This window comes from Sinohyriopsis cumingii, unplaced genomic scaffold (genome assembly GCF_028554795.1).
Source record: "Sinohyriopsis cumingii isolate HCF-2022 unplaced genomic scaffold, ASM2855479v2 utg002241l, whole genome shotgun sequence".
Lineage (NCBI taxonomy): Eukaryota > Metazoa > Mollusca > Bivalvia > Unionida > Unionidae > Sinohyriopsis > Sinohyriopsis cumingii.
The window spans coordinates 939,081-959,374 of record NW_028316168.1 but is presented as its reverse complement, the minus strand read 5'-3'; the positions used below and the strand labels follow the sequence as shown (position 1 = coordinate 959,374).

Below are 20,294 nucleotides of genomic sequence, written 5' to 3'. Positions count from 1 at the left end.
ACGAAATTGGAGGGAAGGCGCAATTGCCGTTGGCAAAATAGAATTTGAGCTCCAGATGTCTTGGGGCGCCAAAACCAATTTTGGGTCGCCATCATGTTCCTCAGTATTCAAAAGTATTTGCTGGATACACACACACACACACACACACACACACACACATATATATATATATATATATATATATATATATATATATATATATATATATATATATATATATATATATATATATATATATATATATATATATATATATATGTGTGTGTGTGTATGTGTGTTTCTGAATAAATATGTACATAGCTATAACGATGCCTACATCATTCTACACTCTCCATCGACCCCTCACCCCATCCTCGCAACCAATCACCCACAAAGCAAAGTATATTGCTTTGTTCCAAGGTTATTTTAATGAGGTTTAATCCTTAACTTAAAGATATGTCTAGGTTCATTTTATTAATCCAGATAACGTGCATTGTCATTGTCAGAAAATTTCTTACTTTTATTTACAATTCTCAGATCCACTATGTTCCGTGTATTGAGCACCATCGTGTTGATGTTTGGAAGTTTCACCACCTGCACGCTAGATCCTCAACGATGTCCTTCTGGCTGTACATGCACTATAGATACAATCGACGCGAAACTCAGTGTTTCATGCGAGACCGTTACTCACAATTCACCATCAAATTATTCTCCATTCCCAACAGTCCTGCCAAACAACACACGGGTATTCCTCTTTATGGTCGCACAAGAAGACTATACGATGTATGAAGAATTAGTATCATTTGCCGACATTACATGGAGACAGATCGAGGAAATCACGTTGCAGCGTGTAAGAAATCTTAATTTGAACAACATAAGTCTAGGCGGCGTTCCGAGACTGCGGGTCTTACGCTTGAAGGAGGACACATTAAGATATATATCAGATCCAAGAGCGTTTCTTCTGATACCAAACATAGAAATTCTGGACCTAAGCTACAATCCTTTTCTGTCGCTGCGAAGTGTTGTTGAAGTCTTAGAACAATCGCTTCCAAATTTAAAATATTTGGATCTCTGTAACTTACAACATAATTTTAGGGAGCCATTTATTTTGAACAAGAAATTTGCAATGGCTATTGAAAATAAACCACTTATTACTCTCAACGTGAGTGACACTAAGATGTCCTTCATTGAAGATATACTTATATCTGAGTCTATCCGATACATAAACTTTTCACATACTTCAACTGTATGGTTTCCTCGCCATGGAGCAATTAAGTTGTTTCCCAGTCTAGAAGAAATCGATCTTTCCCACATTTCATTTATTCCGAAACGATATGTTTTTAAAACATTTAGTCACACTATATCATGCGATCGAGATAGGCTACTAACAAAAAGATTGATGATCAATAACATTATTATCGCTTATCCCATTGATCTAGTCGATTATCGTTTGCGGGTTAGGTGTAAAACTATTGGTATAGAAGAACTTTACATTCGTTACTCAAAAATTCGATGGTTGAATGTTACAATTAATATAACACTATTAAATCTAAAATTGGTTGATCTTGAAGGAAATTCTATGGAAATGTTGTCACCAGAATTGATGCAAAAGGCTCCAAATTTAAAAGAGATTTATCTCGCAAGGAACATGCTATCGACGATGGTAAATATTGGAAATCTATTTGAAGGCAATGTAGAGTTGGAAGTCTTAGATCTCTCCCAAAACGGATTTAAATTAATACCTTGGTCGATGTTCATGCATACTCCAAAGCTTAAAACTTTACGTCTCCAAGGAAATTTATTGTCGGTTTTCCATTTTTCAGTTGCACAATTGCTCATGCTCAAGGTATTGGACTTAAGAGATAATCTGATAAAGTTCATTTCAAAAGACACGATTAATGGAATAGTGTCCATCGGTAAGGCGCAAGCTCGGTTGAATAACAATGCGGATAATGCAAATAGATTTGGAAATGAAAGTGAAGCTGTATCACAAATGAATAATACAATATTATTAGGCGTGTCAATGACTGATCAATTAAATCAATTAACCATAGACCTAACCGGTAATATAATGGAATGTATGTGTGATAGAATTTGGTTTATTGAATGGATATTATACACAAATATAAGACTTTCGGGTAAGCACTTATACAAATGCAAATTCGACAATGATTTGAATTACATGACGTTTCGGCTTTCGAAACACATAAGGTACAAGTGTAAACTGAAGGAATTTTTTGGTGCAATAATAGCAATACCATGTGGTGTATTTCTAACGACAATATGTGTGTACATTATTGTAAGAAGACGACGAATTATAAAAGGAAATCAAACACGCGTTGATGCATTGATAGAGAGATACAATGTGGATGACAACAAAGATCGGCAGCGATATCTAGTGTTCTTGTCATTTGCAGGTAAAGACAGTGAGCTTGTGAATAATTATATACAGCCCAAACTGAACACATATTTGAGAGAAAAATTTGGTGATAATGACAATTTGATATGTACTGGAGATAGTCATTTTACCCCTGGACGCTGGATTGTTGAAGAGATTGATCGATGCCTGACTATGAGTGATGTGTTTGTCATGGTTGTAACAGAACATTTCATCAAAAGTGAGTGGTGTAAATACGAAGTAATGTTGGCCAAGCAGAAAAACAAATTGAAGGTACTGCTTGTTAATGAGGATGTGTACCAGAAAAGGATTCCCTCAGCACTAAAAGATATTCTAAAGGTTTGTACCCGAGCAACATGGAGGCTAGAAAAGGATCAATTTGTCATTAAACCAGACTGGTGTAAGATCTTTGAAGGCATGGTAAAAGCAGCAATAAAAAATGGCGACGAAGCTGAGGACGCGATATAAATATATAATTTCGCAAGTTTTTTCCTGTCATTATAAGTGATGCCTTGTTTGTATTGAGGATTGATACAAAGTTGTATTTAATGTGGATGGCACCAATTACTCTGGGTGGGCATGGGTCTGGTGTCAAGGGTGGATGGGAAACATCAAGTTTCAGTTGATGGTTATTTAAACAGGAGCACATACATGAACTCATCTACGTACTTGATTGACATTTTGCATTTTCTAGGATAAGACACTAGCAGTGAACTTCTATTACAGTTATAAATGTCTTCGCAAGTGACACACAAAGTACAATATATTAAATGCTTTCGTTTATTAATCTTTGCAAACGCTGTTTAGAAAAGAATTATGTTATATTTGTGAATCAACAGATCTTTTCCTTGACATAAATGAAGATAAATGCTTTTTTTCTGGTTATAGTTCTATTATTCAAAGACCATAAGTGTTTTTTGGATTGTCCGTTGTCTGTCATCTGTTAGCTTTTACAACAAGTTTTTGTTAGCTCTGTTCCCCCTAATTTTCTTAGAGGATGATATGAAGATTTACTCACACATTTATTTTATGCTGGTATTCGGTATAAATGAAAATTGTGTAGTTTGGACACTCAAAAGGACCTCCGCAACAGTCATCCTGAAAATATTGTTATTGCTAATGGCTATATCAATACTAGTTTCTCCCTGAAAGGCTTCATATTATGTCTTCTTATTTCTCGCAGAGAAATAGCGTCAGTCTTAATGCTAACTTGGTAGTTGCACAAGACACCTTAACTAGCTTTTTCATACGTATGCCCCCTTCCGAAAAGAAACATAAATATACACAATATTAGGATGCGAATACGTATTATCAATAATCATCATCCTTAGAAAGTCGTAACAATAAGTAATATAAAAGGAAAATGCCCATACAAAATCTAGCTTTTTTAGAGGCAATATAATGCATGTTATATCCGATACGGAAGTTAGAACGGCATTTTGAGAATCGAGTTATTGTTTCTCCTATTGAAGGAAGATTAATATTGCCATTGGGCTATCAGCATTCTTATTACGCTGTCTAGATGGTAAGAAAGATATTGGACTTCACAATGAATTCTTATTATGATATTTAATTCATTCTAAAGGATAATGCTGCCGAGGAAACCTACATCATGGCCGATACAATAGCAATCTTCAAGTTATTGTTATCGCTTTTCTTCTGGATAAATGGACACATATATATTTTGCTTTATACAATGGACTTTTTATGTCTCATTTAACTTAAACTCAAATGGTACAATTCTGATAGTCGATATAGATACCATTACTACAAAGGTAGTCCGAATGTATAAAGGTCTCTTTTGTTTTCCTACGAAATGTACGACGGACAAAATGTATGCTTCTTTCTGTAAATTACTCGACATTCATATATTACAGCAGAGATCCAGACACTAGGAGGGACAAATATATTAACGTTCATTGGAAAATTATTTCAATTTGAATACTTCGATATAAGACATAAATGTAGTTGCGCGTATGTGCTAATTTTACACAACATGCAATTAATGTAGTCTAGTAAGGATTCAGACCATTGACATTAGTCTAGGTTTGTTGGCATCTTGAGTAAATCTCTTCTATGTTAAGTTATACTTTTCTTTCAGCCCTAGAACAGTTATAATTTACAGGAATTTGTTTATATGCGATCTGAAACCAATTATTATTACATATTACTGGAAATTGAGAGAACTTAGATCTTAAGGCGGCAACAGCAAGATTGGTAAGAAGGTTAAATAGCAATGAAACATGACTGGAAAAAAGTTGTTATTCGAAACTTTCACCCCAGTTCTGTAAATGTATAGGTATTATAATCGTAGCTATCATATATATTACGATACCTTTTTAATAATTAGGAAACAAAAAGAACAAAGGTTTGCCAGATACATGGATGCAATAAACAAAATGCAAAATTTAGTTTAGAAAAATACAGTCATGGGTTTTTAAGGTGTCAGTTCCTAATACGGTTCGAAGAAATATTGAACATGAAATCTCTGTTAGTGTGTATAAATGGTTATGAATAAATATATTAATGCTGTTAGAGTGGTTGACGCATAATCCTGTTGGCATGCAAATCCTATCTGACGGAACGCAAAAAGTATTTTTGAAAGAAATGTATTCAAATTGAAGCCGACAAAAATATGAATCGAGGATATCAATGTATATGCAAGAAAATTATATAAGTAATTGTAACCTGTTACTTAAAGTGCCTCGACAATAAATAACGTACGTGTTTTATGTTCTGTAATTTTCCAAATCAGATGAATCCAATATAATGCTATACATTATATTATCCACGTGATAACATTATATATTTAAAGCAAAACGTGTACATAACTTAAATAATAGGTAATTTTATTCGATTTGATGGGTCTCACATTCTTTACAACACCACGATCTGAACCAGTGTTTTCAAACATGAGAAAAGAGATCACAGATTCAAAAACAAGTCATTCCTGGACACTTGATTGCTTTATTAAGGTTCAGTCGATGTCTTGGCGCATATGCCATCCTTGATAAAAGCAAATTTTCGTATTGGAGTGATCTATATCATATTCAATCAGAACGGGACATTAAAAGGAAATGTAATTAATATACTCCTTGCAGCGATACAAAAAGGAGGAACCATGGATGGTTGATGTTCTGTTCTTTGTTCTATATAGCTCATAACTCTAACATAAACAATACACACTGAATTAACTTCAGAAACAAAATCTCAGCAAGGTCAATGTTGCATTAAATATAGGCGAAATAGGTCTCCTTTTGCATTAAAGTGATGTATTTATCAATAGTCATTCATCAGGTGTCATGCGTTTAGTTAGAAATATCTGCATATAACTTGCCAAACTGATTTGGTCATAATATAACAATTACAACCTAACCATAGCCAGTAAAATTTAAGAAAAAGGTCATAGTGACTGTCAGAATGTGTGTTAAAAGCTTAGACGTATTGACAAGAAACCAAAATCAAAAGGTATGTGCATCGTACAACAATCGTCCTGGTGGTTTTATATTAAAACTTGTTGTAACGTGTTTGTGAAATGTAACAAACTTGCACTTTTTGCTCTTAATATAAACGAGAACAACTATTATATCAGAGTTTTAATTCTCTTTGAAAATATTTCCACGTTTACCTATGTAATATAATGACAGTATGCTTCATCTTGGGCTTCATATATGACGTCTCGTATTGAAGTAACGTCCTTACCTTAATTTAATCTCAAAATGTCAGCAGGTGATGTCTGTATTAGGATTCCATTAAACTATTCCACATTTGTTATAATATTAGCAGCATCACTATTTGAAGCCAATATTGCTTTTTGAAAATGGAATATTCGCACGCAAAACAAAGCAATGCAACCTTTAGGAAATTGATTAACATCAAGGCTATTATAACACTGCAAATTATTACTGAGAACTTCATTCGGAATACTTTATCGTACCTTGATACCGTTCATATATTAGGTAACTGACGAAGTGGATCGATTATATGAACTTACATCTGCTGGGTAGATTCAGTAACCATTCACTTTGAACATATGGTCTTTCTCAATTGCTCCAAATAAGTCAGTATATAATTCCCGCCACGGTCTTCATGGTAATGGATTAAACATGATTGGTTCCTTCACTTGATTTGTTTTAAATATTTTTTGATACGTTCAACATGCATAATGCCTCCCTATGTGATTTTGTATTAAGTTATTTGTTAGGTCTAAAGTAAGACTTTTTAATTAGTTCTATTGATCGCAGGACATTCATTTCTGTCCAATAAAGCTGAATTTCTTGTCGAACACGTTCGGCCCTTTCAATAATCCTTACATTCAGAAAGGCATATAGTTTCCTTTGGAACGCTTAATATTGTTTTGCTCTCTGACAATTCTATAACTTAATTACTCAAAAATAAAGGAATCGGGTCATTCGGCATAACAAATTTTGTCAGATGATGAATAAGCCTCATTTCTCATATATCTGTATCGCATGCATGCCTTTTAAAAATTTTGTTTTAAAAACTCAGCTGAGAAAACATCGATGTCATTTCTCTCAACTAATATGGAGAGTTTTATCATAGCACCTCACAACCACCGTCGGCATAGTTTTCCGGTGGTCCGTCTTTGTCTCAACGTTTTCCATTTTGGGCCAGCCATTGTTCCATTGTACTGTTTTGAATATACCTTAAGGATTCAATCACGTCCGTTTATATTTACCGCTTTTCTTGCAGGTTTTGAAGACACAGAGGCATTTATGATGCCATATTGTTGTTAGTTTTAACTTCAATATGACAAAATATATCAATACAACATATGCGAAATTTAAAATATGTCACAGACATTGTCATTGTATAAAAGCAATTTCCCTCATTAACAATAAATATATTTGATTGCAATCTGAATATGAATATATGGACAATAACTATAATTTATATGATCTTCTTCAGCCGTGTAACGATAACCTACGAAACTCCGAAATGACATATCGTCTACTGTGCTAACATCATTACTGTAAAGCCGCAATGTGTCCAAGGAAACAGAAGCGCCAAAGAAAATTTGTGTCTGAAACGTTTTACTTTTAATAAGAACCAGAGTGTAAAAGAAGTTAAATTCAAACGTGATACAATGATTATTACTTATATACAACTTTGTTGCCATACACTGGGTCAACTTGATCCGAGGAAAGAGATATACATTGAGTTGACCAGGTTATCCCTAAATATATACCTCGGAATATGGTAGCCATATAAGGCTTGGATAGTACACGAAATATCGCATGTACGCTATATCAATTCAAATCATATATGACGTCAAATATGTTTGTAAAATATTAAAATAAGTGCAAAAAATGTCTTACAAAACGAATTTCTATCTTCCTTATTGCATATATTTGAATCAAGTCAAAATAAAGGACTTTTAACTTGACTGCTACTTTTCGTTGCATAGAATATCACCATGATACAAAAAATATTCATTTCAAGAAATATTAGAACATTCTTTATGAGAATGTAGCTAACTAGAAGATCTTAATCTAAATTAGGAATTAAATTAATAGGTATATATTTACTGAAATACAACTTAAAGTTGTTGCTTCAATACACAAAACGCTGCTTACTACTGGACTCACAATAGGAAAATACCCATTCATATTAGAGCCAAGAACATATTGTATAGACTCTTTATAATAATAAACATACCAGTTCATGATAATCTTACGAGATAGACAATTTTGACATGACTTTTGATGATGAACCAGACAGATATTGTGCGTACGAACATGAATAGGATTCAAGAATAACAAATCCTGAAAAATTCCTTGAAAAGTTGAAAGAAATATGTTAATCGTCCACATTACGCTGTTTTAAAACCAGATTAACCAGAAAATATAATGTAGATCCGTGTTATCACGAAACATCAAGGAAGATTGTCTGCACCAAAATTCATGATCTTCTTGATATTATATCTGATGAAAATAGTGATAAGGAGCTGGTAGGTGATACATTATTTAGAAATGAAGAATACATTTTCTTATAAATACATAATTAATAATGATGAATAAAAAAGTTCTGATAGATTTTAGTCACATATTAAACAAACTTTCTGACGAAGACAAGACAGAATTAATAGTTTATTACAGCTACTATGATATACAAGCTTATTGTGATAAAAAGCTTACTTGTAGTATGCCAGGATATTAAGGTCACTATCATATCAGCCAATGGGATTAAAATTAGGTGGTATTATTTCAGCTGGTAGTTCGTTGATTTTTTCTAATTATATCAGGAGTCGGCGTTACATTAACTGCTTGTTTAAGAAAGAAAGAACCTATATTTGTAAACTAAAAGACTTCTTGCACGTTAACTATGATTACCTACAATAAGATCTTAAATCAGTTAAGGGATTATTTACGATGATAGAGATGTACTATGTTTGATCTTATTGAGGAATTTAGACTGAAGGATGATATGATCAGTGATACAATTTCAACAATGTTAGCAAGCATGAGGAACAGTATAAAATTGCGTACGAGACTGACATTGTGTAGCAGAAAATTAATTTTACTGGTATCTAACGAATTAATTTTGTCACTATAATTAGGATATAAACTACCAACACGTCTAGTTCACAGAGGGATCCAGACCCACGATGAATACTAATTTTTTTAGTGTTTTGCAATCTGCAGTGATTCATAGAACGTTTACACTCCAACGCATGCGTTCAGTTGATCGAGTGTGTTAGACGAGGTAGTTATCAAAATAAATATATAAACAAAGGCAGATATATTTAGAGAAAAGTTCTTGTTTTTGGGACCAACATTTTCGAGGGTCGGGAATCGCAGAATATACAAGGATCGTTGGTCTGGGTCCATCTCTGAGTTAGAAGCGGTAGTTTATCTCCTACTATATATTTATATATGGACATATAATTATATGAACAATCAAGGTTATTCAAATAAGTTCAGAGCGCCCATAAGTAAATAAATAAATAAATAACAGATTTTTCAAACACACCAAGGATTAAATGTTCACAGCATCTCTAAAACGTCCTAGCTTACAATCAATCTATCTGCATTCGTACATGTCTAACTCCGGATAAAACACACTCTCTTTGCTCGTTCTCCTTTCGTTTTTACTTTTTTTAGTATCGATCACTCGTTGAAACATTAAATCCATTGTACAACGAAGTTATTTTAAATAAGTGAGAATGGATCACAAACTGACAAAAACTGATAACACACACACACACACACACACACACACACACACATACGCACACACGCACGCACGCACGCACACACACACACACACGTTCAGCAGAGCCGAATCATCATCCGTGTAGGTTGAGAGTTTGCCAATTTCTGGAAAATATTGCATAATATTAATACTATGATGTGGCAACGGAAGATCCCAGTTTGGGGGAAATCACACTGTAATTTGTAATCAAGAGGAAAGAACAAAGACTATTTTTCATATGTACAAGGAATTTAATTATTCAAAAAATTAATGCGCTTTCAGGTCATTCTTTCGACATCGTATATTTAAAGATAAAGTGTAGAATTGAGATGATATTTATTCGCAGCTTCAATCTAATTTCACAGTTTTGTATTGTATATAAATCGTTGAAAGGTACTTTCCCGCATCTCGATGTCTTTCGAGCATGTACATCTGTCAATTCATGTTTAAGTACTTAAAATTAACTAAGAAGAAATATCCCTGTTCATTTCGCATGATTCCAAATGTTCTGAGAAATGGTCGGTAACGATACATCCTCTTTCTTTATCAATAACCTTTACATAAAATAATACTCCGTCAGGACCATAAAAAATGAATCGTGCTGCGAAAAATATAAGTATTAAGATAAAAGGAGATGGTCCATTTAGGATTAAAATGTTCCAACTCAAGTATTACAGTATCAGATGAAAAGCCCTTATATTGATGGAACGTGTTTCGTATAATCCGTTTGTTTAGCCTTCGTCCGTGTACTACAGTATCGGGACTGCACATATCTTACAATGTCGCTGTCGGAAAAGATTGCTTGTAAGCCTAGATTACAATTTTATTACTTGTTCAACCTTCAACAATAAAGCCCTTTATATGTGATCTACTACTCAGTATGGGTTCCTTTATACATTAGAGAGCATGTCTGCTTTGAACATACACACCAGAAGCGATGGTTGCTGTTTACCAGAGGACCTGGCTTCGAATCTCAATAGAGTACGAATTAAAAGTTTTCTAACGTGTATTACTGGTACTAAATATTAATTCTGCCAGGTCTTCTTGGCATCCGTCCGTCTACGGGAGACGATGGCGTAGCTCCAAAGTACGCTTTTGCTTATCCTTCCTTTTAGCTCTCTTTTCAGCTTGTTTTATTCTTCTCTCTTCCTCTGCGTTTTGAACTCCCTGCCTGACAGCTAGACGCCAGCTGGAACGGTTGTTTGCACAGCTCTCCCAGTCGTTAACATTGATGTTTGCCGTCTTCATATCCTTCTTGCAAACATCTTTGTAGCGCAGATGTGGTCGTCCAGTTGGTCGTGCACCTTCTGCTAACTCCCCATATAACAGGTCCTTGGGAATGCGACCTGAGTCCATTCTCTTGACATCGCCAAGCCAGCGAAGGCGCCTCTCGCTGAGTATGGAGAACATGCTGTTCATGGTGGCGCGTTGTAGAACCTCTGTGTTGGGTTCTTTGTCCTGCCACTGGATGTGCAGAATGCGCCGAAGACATCTCAGGTGGAAGCTGTTGAATTTCCTCTCGTGTCTTGCATAGGTGGTCCATGTTTCGCTGCTGTAGAGAAGTGAGCTGAGCACGAAGGCTTGGTAGACACGCAGTTTGGTCTTCTCTGTGAGGTTGGGGTTGTTCCAGACCCTCTGGTTAAGTCTGGCCATCACTGCTGCTGCCTTGGCAATCCTGCCGCTCACCTCAGAATCAATGGAGAGTGAGCTGGAGATGTTAGACCCGAGGTATGTGAAGTTCTCGACAACTTCCAAATTGTACCCATCGATGGAGACAGAGGGAGGGGAGTCTGTGTCCTGCGCCATGACATTTGTTTTCTTCAAACTGATGGTCAGTCCAAATTCCTTACATGCATGGGAGAGGCGGTATACCAGCTGCTGAAGTCCATCTTCCGTGTGTGATGTCAAGGCTGCATCGTCAGCAAAGAGCAATTCACGGATGAGTACCTCTGTGACTTTAGTCTTAGCACGGAGACGGGCGATGTTGAACAGCTTGCCGTCAGCCCTGGTATGGATGTACACTCCCTCGCTACAGTCCTTGAATGCGTACTGGAGAAGCATGGAGAAGAAGATGGCAAAGAGCGTCGGCGCAAGGACACAGCCTTGTTTGACTCCGCTGATAACTGGGATTGCTTCAGATGTTGCGCCATTGAAGCACACTGTGCTGTGCATGTTCTCGTGGAACGACATAATGACAACAAGTAGACGTGGAGGGCAGCCGATCTTCTGCAGGAGTCTGAAGAGTCCACTCCGACTAAACATGTCAAACGCCTTCGTCAGGCGTATTAAAGCAATGTAGAGGGGCATCTGCTGCTCGCGACACTTCCCCTGCAGCTGACGTAGTGAGAAGATCATGTCTACAGTTGACCTGCCAGCTCGAAATCCACACTGGGACTCTGGGTAAACGCGGGAGGCTAGGATCTGAAAGCGTGCCAAGGCAACACAGGCGAAAGCCTTTCCGACGATGCTGAGGAGGGAGATGCCCCGATAGTTGTTGCAGTCGCTACGGTCTCCTTTGTTTTTGTACAAAGTGACGATGTTGGCATCACACATGTCCTCTGGGATGTATCCCTATTCCCCGCAAAGCTAGATGAGTGTGTGTAGGGGCTGGAGTAGTGCTGGTTTTCCGCTCTTGAGGACTTCAGGCGGAATGCAGTCGCTTCCAGGAGCCTTCCCACAGGCAAGGCAATCGATGGCTTTTCCGAGCTCTTCCAGGGTGGTCAGTTTGTCTAGATCCTCCATGACAGGCAGGTCTGGAATGGCGTCCAGGGCAGTTCCAGTGACATTGTTTTGGGTTGCATATAGCGAGAGAGAGTGCTCAACTCATCGCTTCAGTTGTTTCCCCTGGTCTGTAATGACTTCGCCCGTCTTGGACTTGATGGGAGCGGCCTTGTAGCTGGGAGGGCCTGTCGCCTTTTTGATATCCTCATACATTCCTCTTGTATCCCCAGTGTCAGCAGCTGTCTGTATACTGTTGCAAACGTTCAGCCAGTAGGTGTTGGCACAGCATCGGGCGGTCTTCTGGACGTTATTCCTTGCAATCGTGAGGGCTTGTAGTGTTCTGGGGCTAGGTGCAGCCTTGTATGCCAGGAGGGCTTTCCTCTTTGCCTCAGTCACGGGCTCCATCTCCTCCCAGTTTGCCTCATACCAGTCGACATTCTTTCGCTCCCTCTTCCCTTAAGCTGTGATGGCTGAATTGTACACAGAGTCACGGATATGGGACCACTTGGAGTCAATGGTGTCATTAGGTGTCACTTTGGTGAGGGCTTCCTTCAGTTTGCTGATGAACTGTTGTGTTTTCTCTGGGTTGCTTGAAAAGAAGGTGTTGATGCGTGGGTGACCCTTGTTCTTGGCATGGTGCAGCTTCTTGGGTAATATTCGCACCTTGCTGGCCACGAGGGAATGGTCCGTGTCACAATCGGCGCTGTGGTAGCTGCGAGTAAGGAGGACACTGGCCAGATCTGCACGCCTGGTGATGACGAGGTCTAGCTGGTGCCAGTGGCGTGAACGTGGGTGTCTCCACGACACCTGGTGGATCTCCTTGCATTTGAAGAAAGTGTTAGTCACACATAGGCTGTGGGAGCAGCACATCTGCAGCAGTCGCTGACCATTCTCGTTGATCTTGCCCTTCCGTAAAAGCCGAGGCAGGTGGACCAGACCTCATGGTCAGCTCCCACTCTAGCATTGAAGTCTCAAAGTAAGTATAGGCTTTCATTGTTGGGGATACTGGATACTGCCTGATCCAGAGCCTCATAAAACTTGTCTTTCTCCTCGTAGGTGGAGCAGATTGTTGGGGCGTACACGCTGAAGATGTTGACAGGGCCTAAGGATGTTGACAACCGGAGGGCAAGCGTTCTCTCAGTACCTGATGATGGAGGTTCAATGAAGGCGATTAGTGTGTTCTTGACGGCAAAGCCTACACCATGCTGCCTAGGTTCATCCAAGGGCTTCCCCTGCCAAAAGAATGTGTAATTGGCTTCCCTGATGGTGCCGCTGTCAGCCAGTCGGGTCTTCTGGAGGCAGGCAATGTCGATGTTCAGTCGAGAGAGTTCTCTGTCAATGACGGCAGTCTTCCGTGCATCGTCGATCTGCTGTAAGTCAGCGGTCAATCCAGGACATATGGTCCTGATGTTCCAGGTTGCAAAACGAAGAGTTGGAGTCTTCTTATTTCTTGTTTTAGTCGTTCCTGGAGCAGAGTTTTGTGGCTGACTTGTCGAGATGGTTCTCTAAGCTCCACGCACCCAGTGAAGCAGGCAGGCCATGGCGGGCAGCACTTTACTGATTGGGGGCGGCCCAGCTTGAGGCGGGCGGTAGCTGTCCAGTGAGACCTGGTGTTCTCTCCCACCGTCAGAAGTAACCCTTATCGCCAAGCTCTACGCCAATCGAGCTTTGACTTCAAACCGGTAAACTGCTACTTCTCGTGTTGTGCCGACGCCGTACGAAGACGCTGGAGTGTCCTCTCCAGTGGAGCTATGAAGCCTGGGCAGGGTGGTATGCAGAATCAGCTGTTGCCCATGGAGCAGATCCCCCTCTCCACAAAGATGGTGTGCCCAAGAGAACGACGAATGCCGATACAGCTTGGCACCAACGGAGTCGCAGGAGTTGCCGGAATTACGTTGAAGTCAATGTCATACCGCCTTACGGACTCCATCTCCGGATTTTCTGTCGGGGTTTACTCCTGAGTGGTTATAGCCACAAGGCAGCAGAGGTTTGGAATCGGAGTTTTCCTTCTCCTAGATGAGCTACCATCCAAGGTTTACGAGTCCCATCTACCCGAAGCAACTGGTTTTAAGGCGCCAGTGGGCCGCCTTCACCCTTTCTCCTGTTAGTAGAAAACATGGTCTCATGTAGAATCTGTGGATACCACGTTCCGGTCTGTTTGGTGTATATTTGTAATCTCTGCAATCAATTATATGCCTTTATTTCTGTCATATGAATCCGGAATGCCTTTGTAGTCAGATGCAAATTGATTAATAGGTCGACATGAGAGTGTGACTGATACGCACGAGTGCTTATATTACCGACTTTGCGTGATGTTTGCCATGACACGGGCATCTTTATGATGGTGTATGGAATGATGTTTGCAGGCGATGAGTGTATGCGTGTGTGTTATTTAGGGAATGTTAATATAGCTTTACTAATTTTTCAGTCATATCGCTGGGATGTCTGCAGTGTGGCGGTTTATAGCGATAATGAGGGCTTACCGCCGTTTTCCATCACATGACAGCTAGTCATGGCAGCCAGTCAAATTAGTGAAGGAAGTCGGGGAAAACTTCAAAAAGACCAAAGAAACAGTGGAAGATAGTTAGAAACTTTCTCCGATTGGTTGTCCCCGAAAATCGAATGAGGTGAGGTGTCAGCGATTTGTATATGCGAGCTCCTTTTATTTATCGGATATCTTGGGCCCTAATAAATGCATTACAGCACACATATACATGGAGAGAGAGAGAGAGAGAGAGAGACAGAGAGACAGACAGACAGACAGATATTAAGAAAATGAGAGGAGAGCAAGCAAAACATACAGAAAGATATTTATGTGTATTTATATATGTTTCATACAAGATATAAAATTTGTTTTATTTTAGATTTTATACGGTTTCCAGTCTAATGCAAAAGTTTGTATTCTCCAACCTATACTGTGATATAGAGGACCTTTTCCTATTCATGTTTTCTTGAGACGCCCGGATATACATAACTGTTTCATTAAAAGCCCTACCAGATGTATTGGAAGCAGACCACGCCAGTGATTACCGCTGACCCACCCTGGTTTGATGGTTTCGATGCGGCGCCTGTCTGGTCGCGAGTCCGGCACACGCGATAATTACAATTGCCTGCACCTGCTTGAACGTCCAGAGGCGACTTAGCTTGAGAATTCACTTGAATGATCGTTAATAGGCTTTGTCCACATATCATTGTAAGAAAGGTGGATGTTGAGATGAGTAGGATCTAATTATTATTATTTGAACAATGGTTGAGTTTCTACTACAAGATAAGAAAAAAATAACACTTAACACTGAACCAGCACGCTTTATAATTCTTCCATTTCCAAATAATAAGTGTCAGGTCCTCAGTATAATTGCAACAAAGAAAGGAAATATGTTACGAAATCTCAAGTATCAAGTAGGTATTAGACTTAAAACATGGGAAAATAGATATTGAAATTTGGGGGTTATTTGTTCACCTTTTATGAAATAGCAATTAAATCATAACATAAACTTGAATAATGTTCAAATAAAAAAAACCACGCACAAATATATTTGACACCAGTCAGTTCAATTGTTTTTCTTTTAAATAATTCTGATTTGTTGGTGGAATAAAACACATGCGGAAGACTTTTTGGAAAAAAATGTGATCTGCGTGATTTGTAATAAATTTGTAAATTTGTTATGAAGGACGTCCATTTGGATGAGATGCCTTTTGTTCGGAAGTCATAGCCATGCAAGAGAATATTGAAATGGTTTCTTTACGTTCAATGTATGGCTAGTAAAATAAAAGTAGAAATGAGATCGGATACGGTTGAAGCATGTGTTTCATAGGCAATTTTAAGAAGAATAATGTTGAATATATTCGACTGAAAGATGTTTCTTGAATTAAAATTTGCATTCTCATTACATATAAATTTATGTACTTATAATAAATCTTATTTACTATATACTTATCAATAAAAAAGTAATTTTCGCAATACAGAACGACGCAATATATTGACTCATTTTATTTTGCTTGTGATTTAATATTTTTAATTTTGAATCGTTTTAAGAATATATTCTAGGCAAGTTTTATATATGTACAGGAGATAGAGATTTTACCCCTGGACAATTGATTGTCGAAGAGATTGATCGATGCCTGACTATGAGAGATGTGTTTGTCATGGTGTAGCAAAACATTTCATCAAAAGTAAGTGGTATAAATACGAAGTAATGTTGGCCAAGCATACATACACATTCAATATATTACTTGTTCAAGAGGAGGCCTACCAAGTAAAGATTTCGTCAGTTCTAAGGATACTTTAAAGTTTTGCACCCGAGAAATATAAGTATTCGAGAAAGATCAATTTATCACCACAGTAGAATTGTGTGAGATTTTGTAAGGCATGGTAAAAACATTAACGAGAAACGTGGACGAAGTCGAGTACTTTGTATAATTTTCATTAGATCGGATAGATATTTATCTCAACATTTCTCCTGTCATCATACATGAAGTCTTATTTGGCTTCGTACCGTTTGGATGAATTGTATTAATGTTACCAATACCTGCTAATACTTTAAAGTGTCACGACCAATTTGTTATATAATGCGGATGTCACCAAGTACTCGGAGTCGGGTGGACGGGTAAGTTTTGGAGTCGATGTTGGGAGAGAAACATCAAGATTGTTATGATTATACAAACACCACTACGTATATAAACTCATCTCAATGTTTAAGATGGCGATACTAATAAAAATATAGGAAATACCTCATCATCATATATTATTTTATTACACGAGACACTAACAGAGAAATTGTGTTACATTTTTAAGTGATTTGATTCACAAGTGTCACAGAAAATATAACATATGCTTTCGTTAATAAACTCCTTCGGTTTGTCTTTCAGAAACGTTGATGTTTTTGTGAAACTTTGGAAAATTTACGTGATATGAACGAAGAAAAAATGTTGGGGTTGGTCCGTTGTCTGTAACTTGCTAGTCCTCTAGGACAAATATGTAATCTCTGCTCTTCCAATTTACTTAGAGGATGCCATGAATATTTACTCACGCATTTATGGTATTTGGTCACGCATGAAAATGGTGTGTTCTGACATCCTGAAAATATCGTTGTCACTACTGGCCATACCAGCAGATTTTCGCGTAAAGACTTGTTACGATATCTCATTGGTTTGCAATGAAAACAGTGCCGATCTGAAGTCTAACTTGGTAGTTGCAGTAGCCATCTTGAAATATTTTTTAATCGGAACTCCCTCTGAAATGAAACATTAATGTATATTAATTATTATTAAACTAAAATAGCATAAATTACAAGTCACATCAATGGCTATCTTTACACTGAACCACGCATACCTAGGTTTCGCAGATCGAAGTTATCTGAGAAGCCTGAGATTATCTTCATTTAGATCTGGATGTTAACCAGTCTACAAAACATCAAATAATAGGTGACACAAAATAAAGGAACATCTAAATTGCTGCGTATAAAATGATCCGAATATTGTACCTGGAGTTTCGGATCGATACGTCCGTATAGCCGTACCCGTAAGATTACGTATTGTAAAAATGTGGGGGAATTATATACTTCTTAGTTGCTATACAAATGAACCATTCCTTTCCATTCTTGTTTTAATTACATGGATTTAGTGAGTCTATCGTAATATAAATCCGATCCAAAACAATAGTTCAATTCAATATTGTTACAAAAGACATGCAAAATTCCAATATAGCATGTCAAAATAAAATCATGTATAATTACGTCTAGTTTTTCTGTTAAGGTATAAATTGGATCTTGACACGACAGACTAATCAATACAATATCAAAGAGGCCTTGAGAATGTCGAATATCTATAACGTTCAATTTTACACCGTTATGTCTGGTTAAAAATGAAAACCAAAGGTTAGCATCAAATAGACTACAGTATGTGTCCCGACTAGAAAAAGGCCCCCTCCCAACTACCTCTCCCGCCCGAAAATCTAGGTCCCTACAGGAAACACAGTTGAATTGGATTTTAGAGAGACTACTGCAATATTATACTACTAATATTAAGCGACAATGCATAATATATCCAATCTAAAGTGTACAATTTTTTTATCGGTGGGAGGTTGGTTGGTGGACAGCGCGTATTAGTGGTAAACAAAGCAATTCCATGCGCCTATCATGTTGTGTTGACAATTTATAAGTACCTATATTCAGATCAACTCCAAAATGGTTAAGGTTTTGTGCTATAATACATTGCCCTGTGTAAAACAAAACGAGGTAGGAATAAAACAAGCCCAGACATGGCATATTAAATAAATCGCACAATGTTCAAAACAACAAACATACCTACAAGAGAGACATGTGGATAACTACATTGTACACTTTCATCTTTGTTGACACGCGTATGATCTTGTGTTATCCATTCACACATCAATCTATACATGTACCCATGTATCGATATACGCATAATAGCACACATAATTACAAAGCTATGCCAATTGACATGAAAATCTATCTATGGAAAAGTACTAATTTTAAATAATAATAATAATAATAATAATAATAATAATAATAATAACTATACTATATTGATATTTCTTCTTGTTCTTGTTCTTCTTATTCTTCTTCTCAGACGCCGAACCCTCAGAGAAATTCTGCATTTCTAAAGTTGTCAAACAGGGATGTGTAGTCGTTCCGGTACTCTTCATTTTCTACTTCACCCAGGTACTGCTATGTGTCATCTGCGACCTTCACCTTAGTATCTACATTATATATCTTATTGGATGGATCTGTATTTGATCCTCGTCGCCTATTGTAAAATCCAAGAGGATATAAAGACTCAACACTAGCACTCTTTGACCGATGACGGTGCCTTCGTGGCCCATGAAAACACTCACCTACTGGCAATCATGGACAGGTTGTCTGAATCCTCCAAACTATTTTGACTCACAATCAGCCTAGAAAAGACATAAATCTTATTCCAGCCCGCTCCAAATACTGTCCCATCCCAACCCTGCATCACAACTGGCGACACGCAGCTGAACAATGTGGACAGTTTCAAATTCCTTGGCAGTAAAATACCCACTGATGGCTCCCTGGACAAAGAGGTCACTGCGAGGATACAAAACGCCAGTCCGAACCAGAGTTTTACAGCACAAGATACGCGTGTCAACCAAGATGAAAGTGTACAATGCAGTTATCCACATATCTCTCTTGTTTGTCTGTGAAACGTGGACTGTTGACCAAAGGCATATTATTCTTTTGGAACAATTCACCAGCGCTCCCTGTGATTCATCATGAGGATCAAGTGGCATGACCGATTTACGAACTAGAAAGTCCTTGATATAGCCAATATAACAAGCATCGAAGCCAAACTAATGCAGGCTTAGCATCGATGAACTGGTCATCATGGATGAAAACAGAATCTCAAATCAGTTATTCTTCGGCAAGCTAGCCCAGAAGAAACGAAACAAAGGCCGCCCTCGCAAGAGGTACAAAGACAGTCTGAAGACGTACATCAAATAGACAGACCTTCATTCCCACCAGCTCGAGATCGCTGCCTTAGACGGAAGCCACTGATTAGCCCTGACCAGACAAGCATATGTCACTTTCGACTTTGACCGCCGACAGCGTCTTGCTGTAGCTCGTGAGAGACGTTACATTACTTTATCCCAGCTTCTCCTAACTACCCGTTTCCCACGTGCCACCTACAATCGCCTGTGTGCATCGGAATTTTGACTCCGTAGCCACATGCGCGTCCATTGTCGATAAGAGCGCACAAGTGGTCTTCACAGGCTCGTGAGACTACCAAAAAGACATGTGTGTGCACTTTGCATTGAAAATATGCACATATGTGTGTACTTTATATAACACATAACGTGTCATTTAAAGTCATGGTATAAAGAAATTTGATATATCAATACTATTAGTTTATCAAATTGTGATCCAATAATGATGAAATAATACGCATATATAAACATTGTCGTGAGCGACTGCTGTTGATTCTAGATCAATGATCCTTT

The 20,294-nt window shown here is 38.0% G+C and overlaps 1 protein-coding gene across 1 annotated transcript; it reads left to right on the top strand.

Annotated features, from left to right (window-relative positions):
- Nucleotides 1-520: 520 nt before the first annotated feature.
- On the top strand, nucleotides 521-3,251 carry LOC149770864 (uncharacterized). The gene has a single exon (XM_089949025.1). The coding sequence runs from the start codon at nucleotides 524-526 to the stop codon at nucleotides 2,843-2,845; it is 2,322 nt and encodes a 773-aa protein (XP_089805151.1). The 5' UTR covers nucleotides 521-523; the 3' UTR covers nucleotides 2,846-3,251.
- The last annotated feature ends 17,043 nt before the right edge of the window (nucleotides 3,252-20,294 follow it).

Coding starts and splice junctions, on each gene's coding strand:
- LOC149770864 (XM_089949025.1), top strand. CDS start 524: ATGTTCCGTGTATTGAGCACCATCGTGTTGATGTTTGGAAGTTTCACC.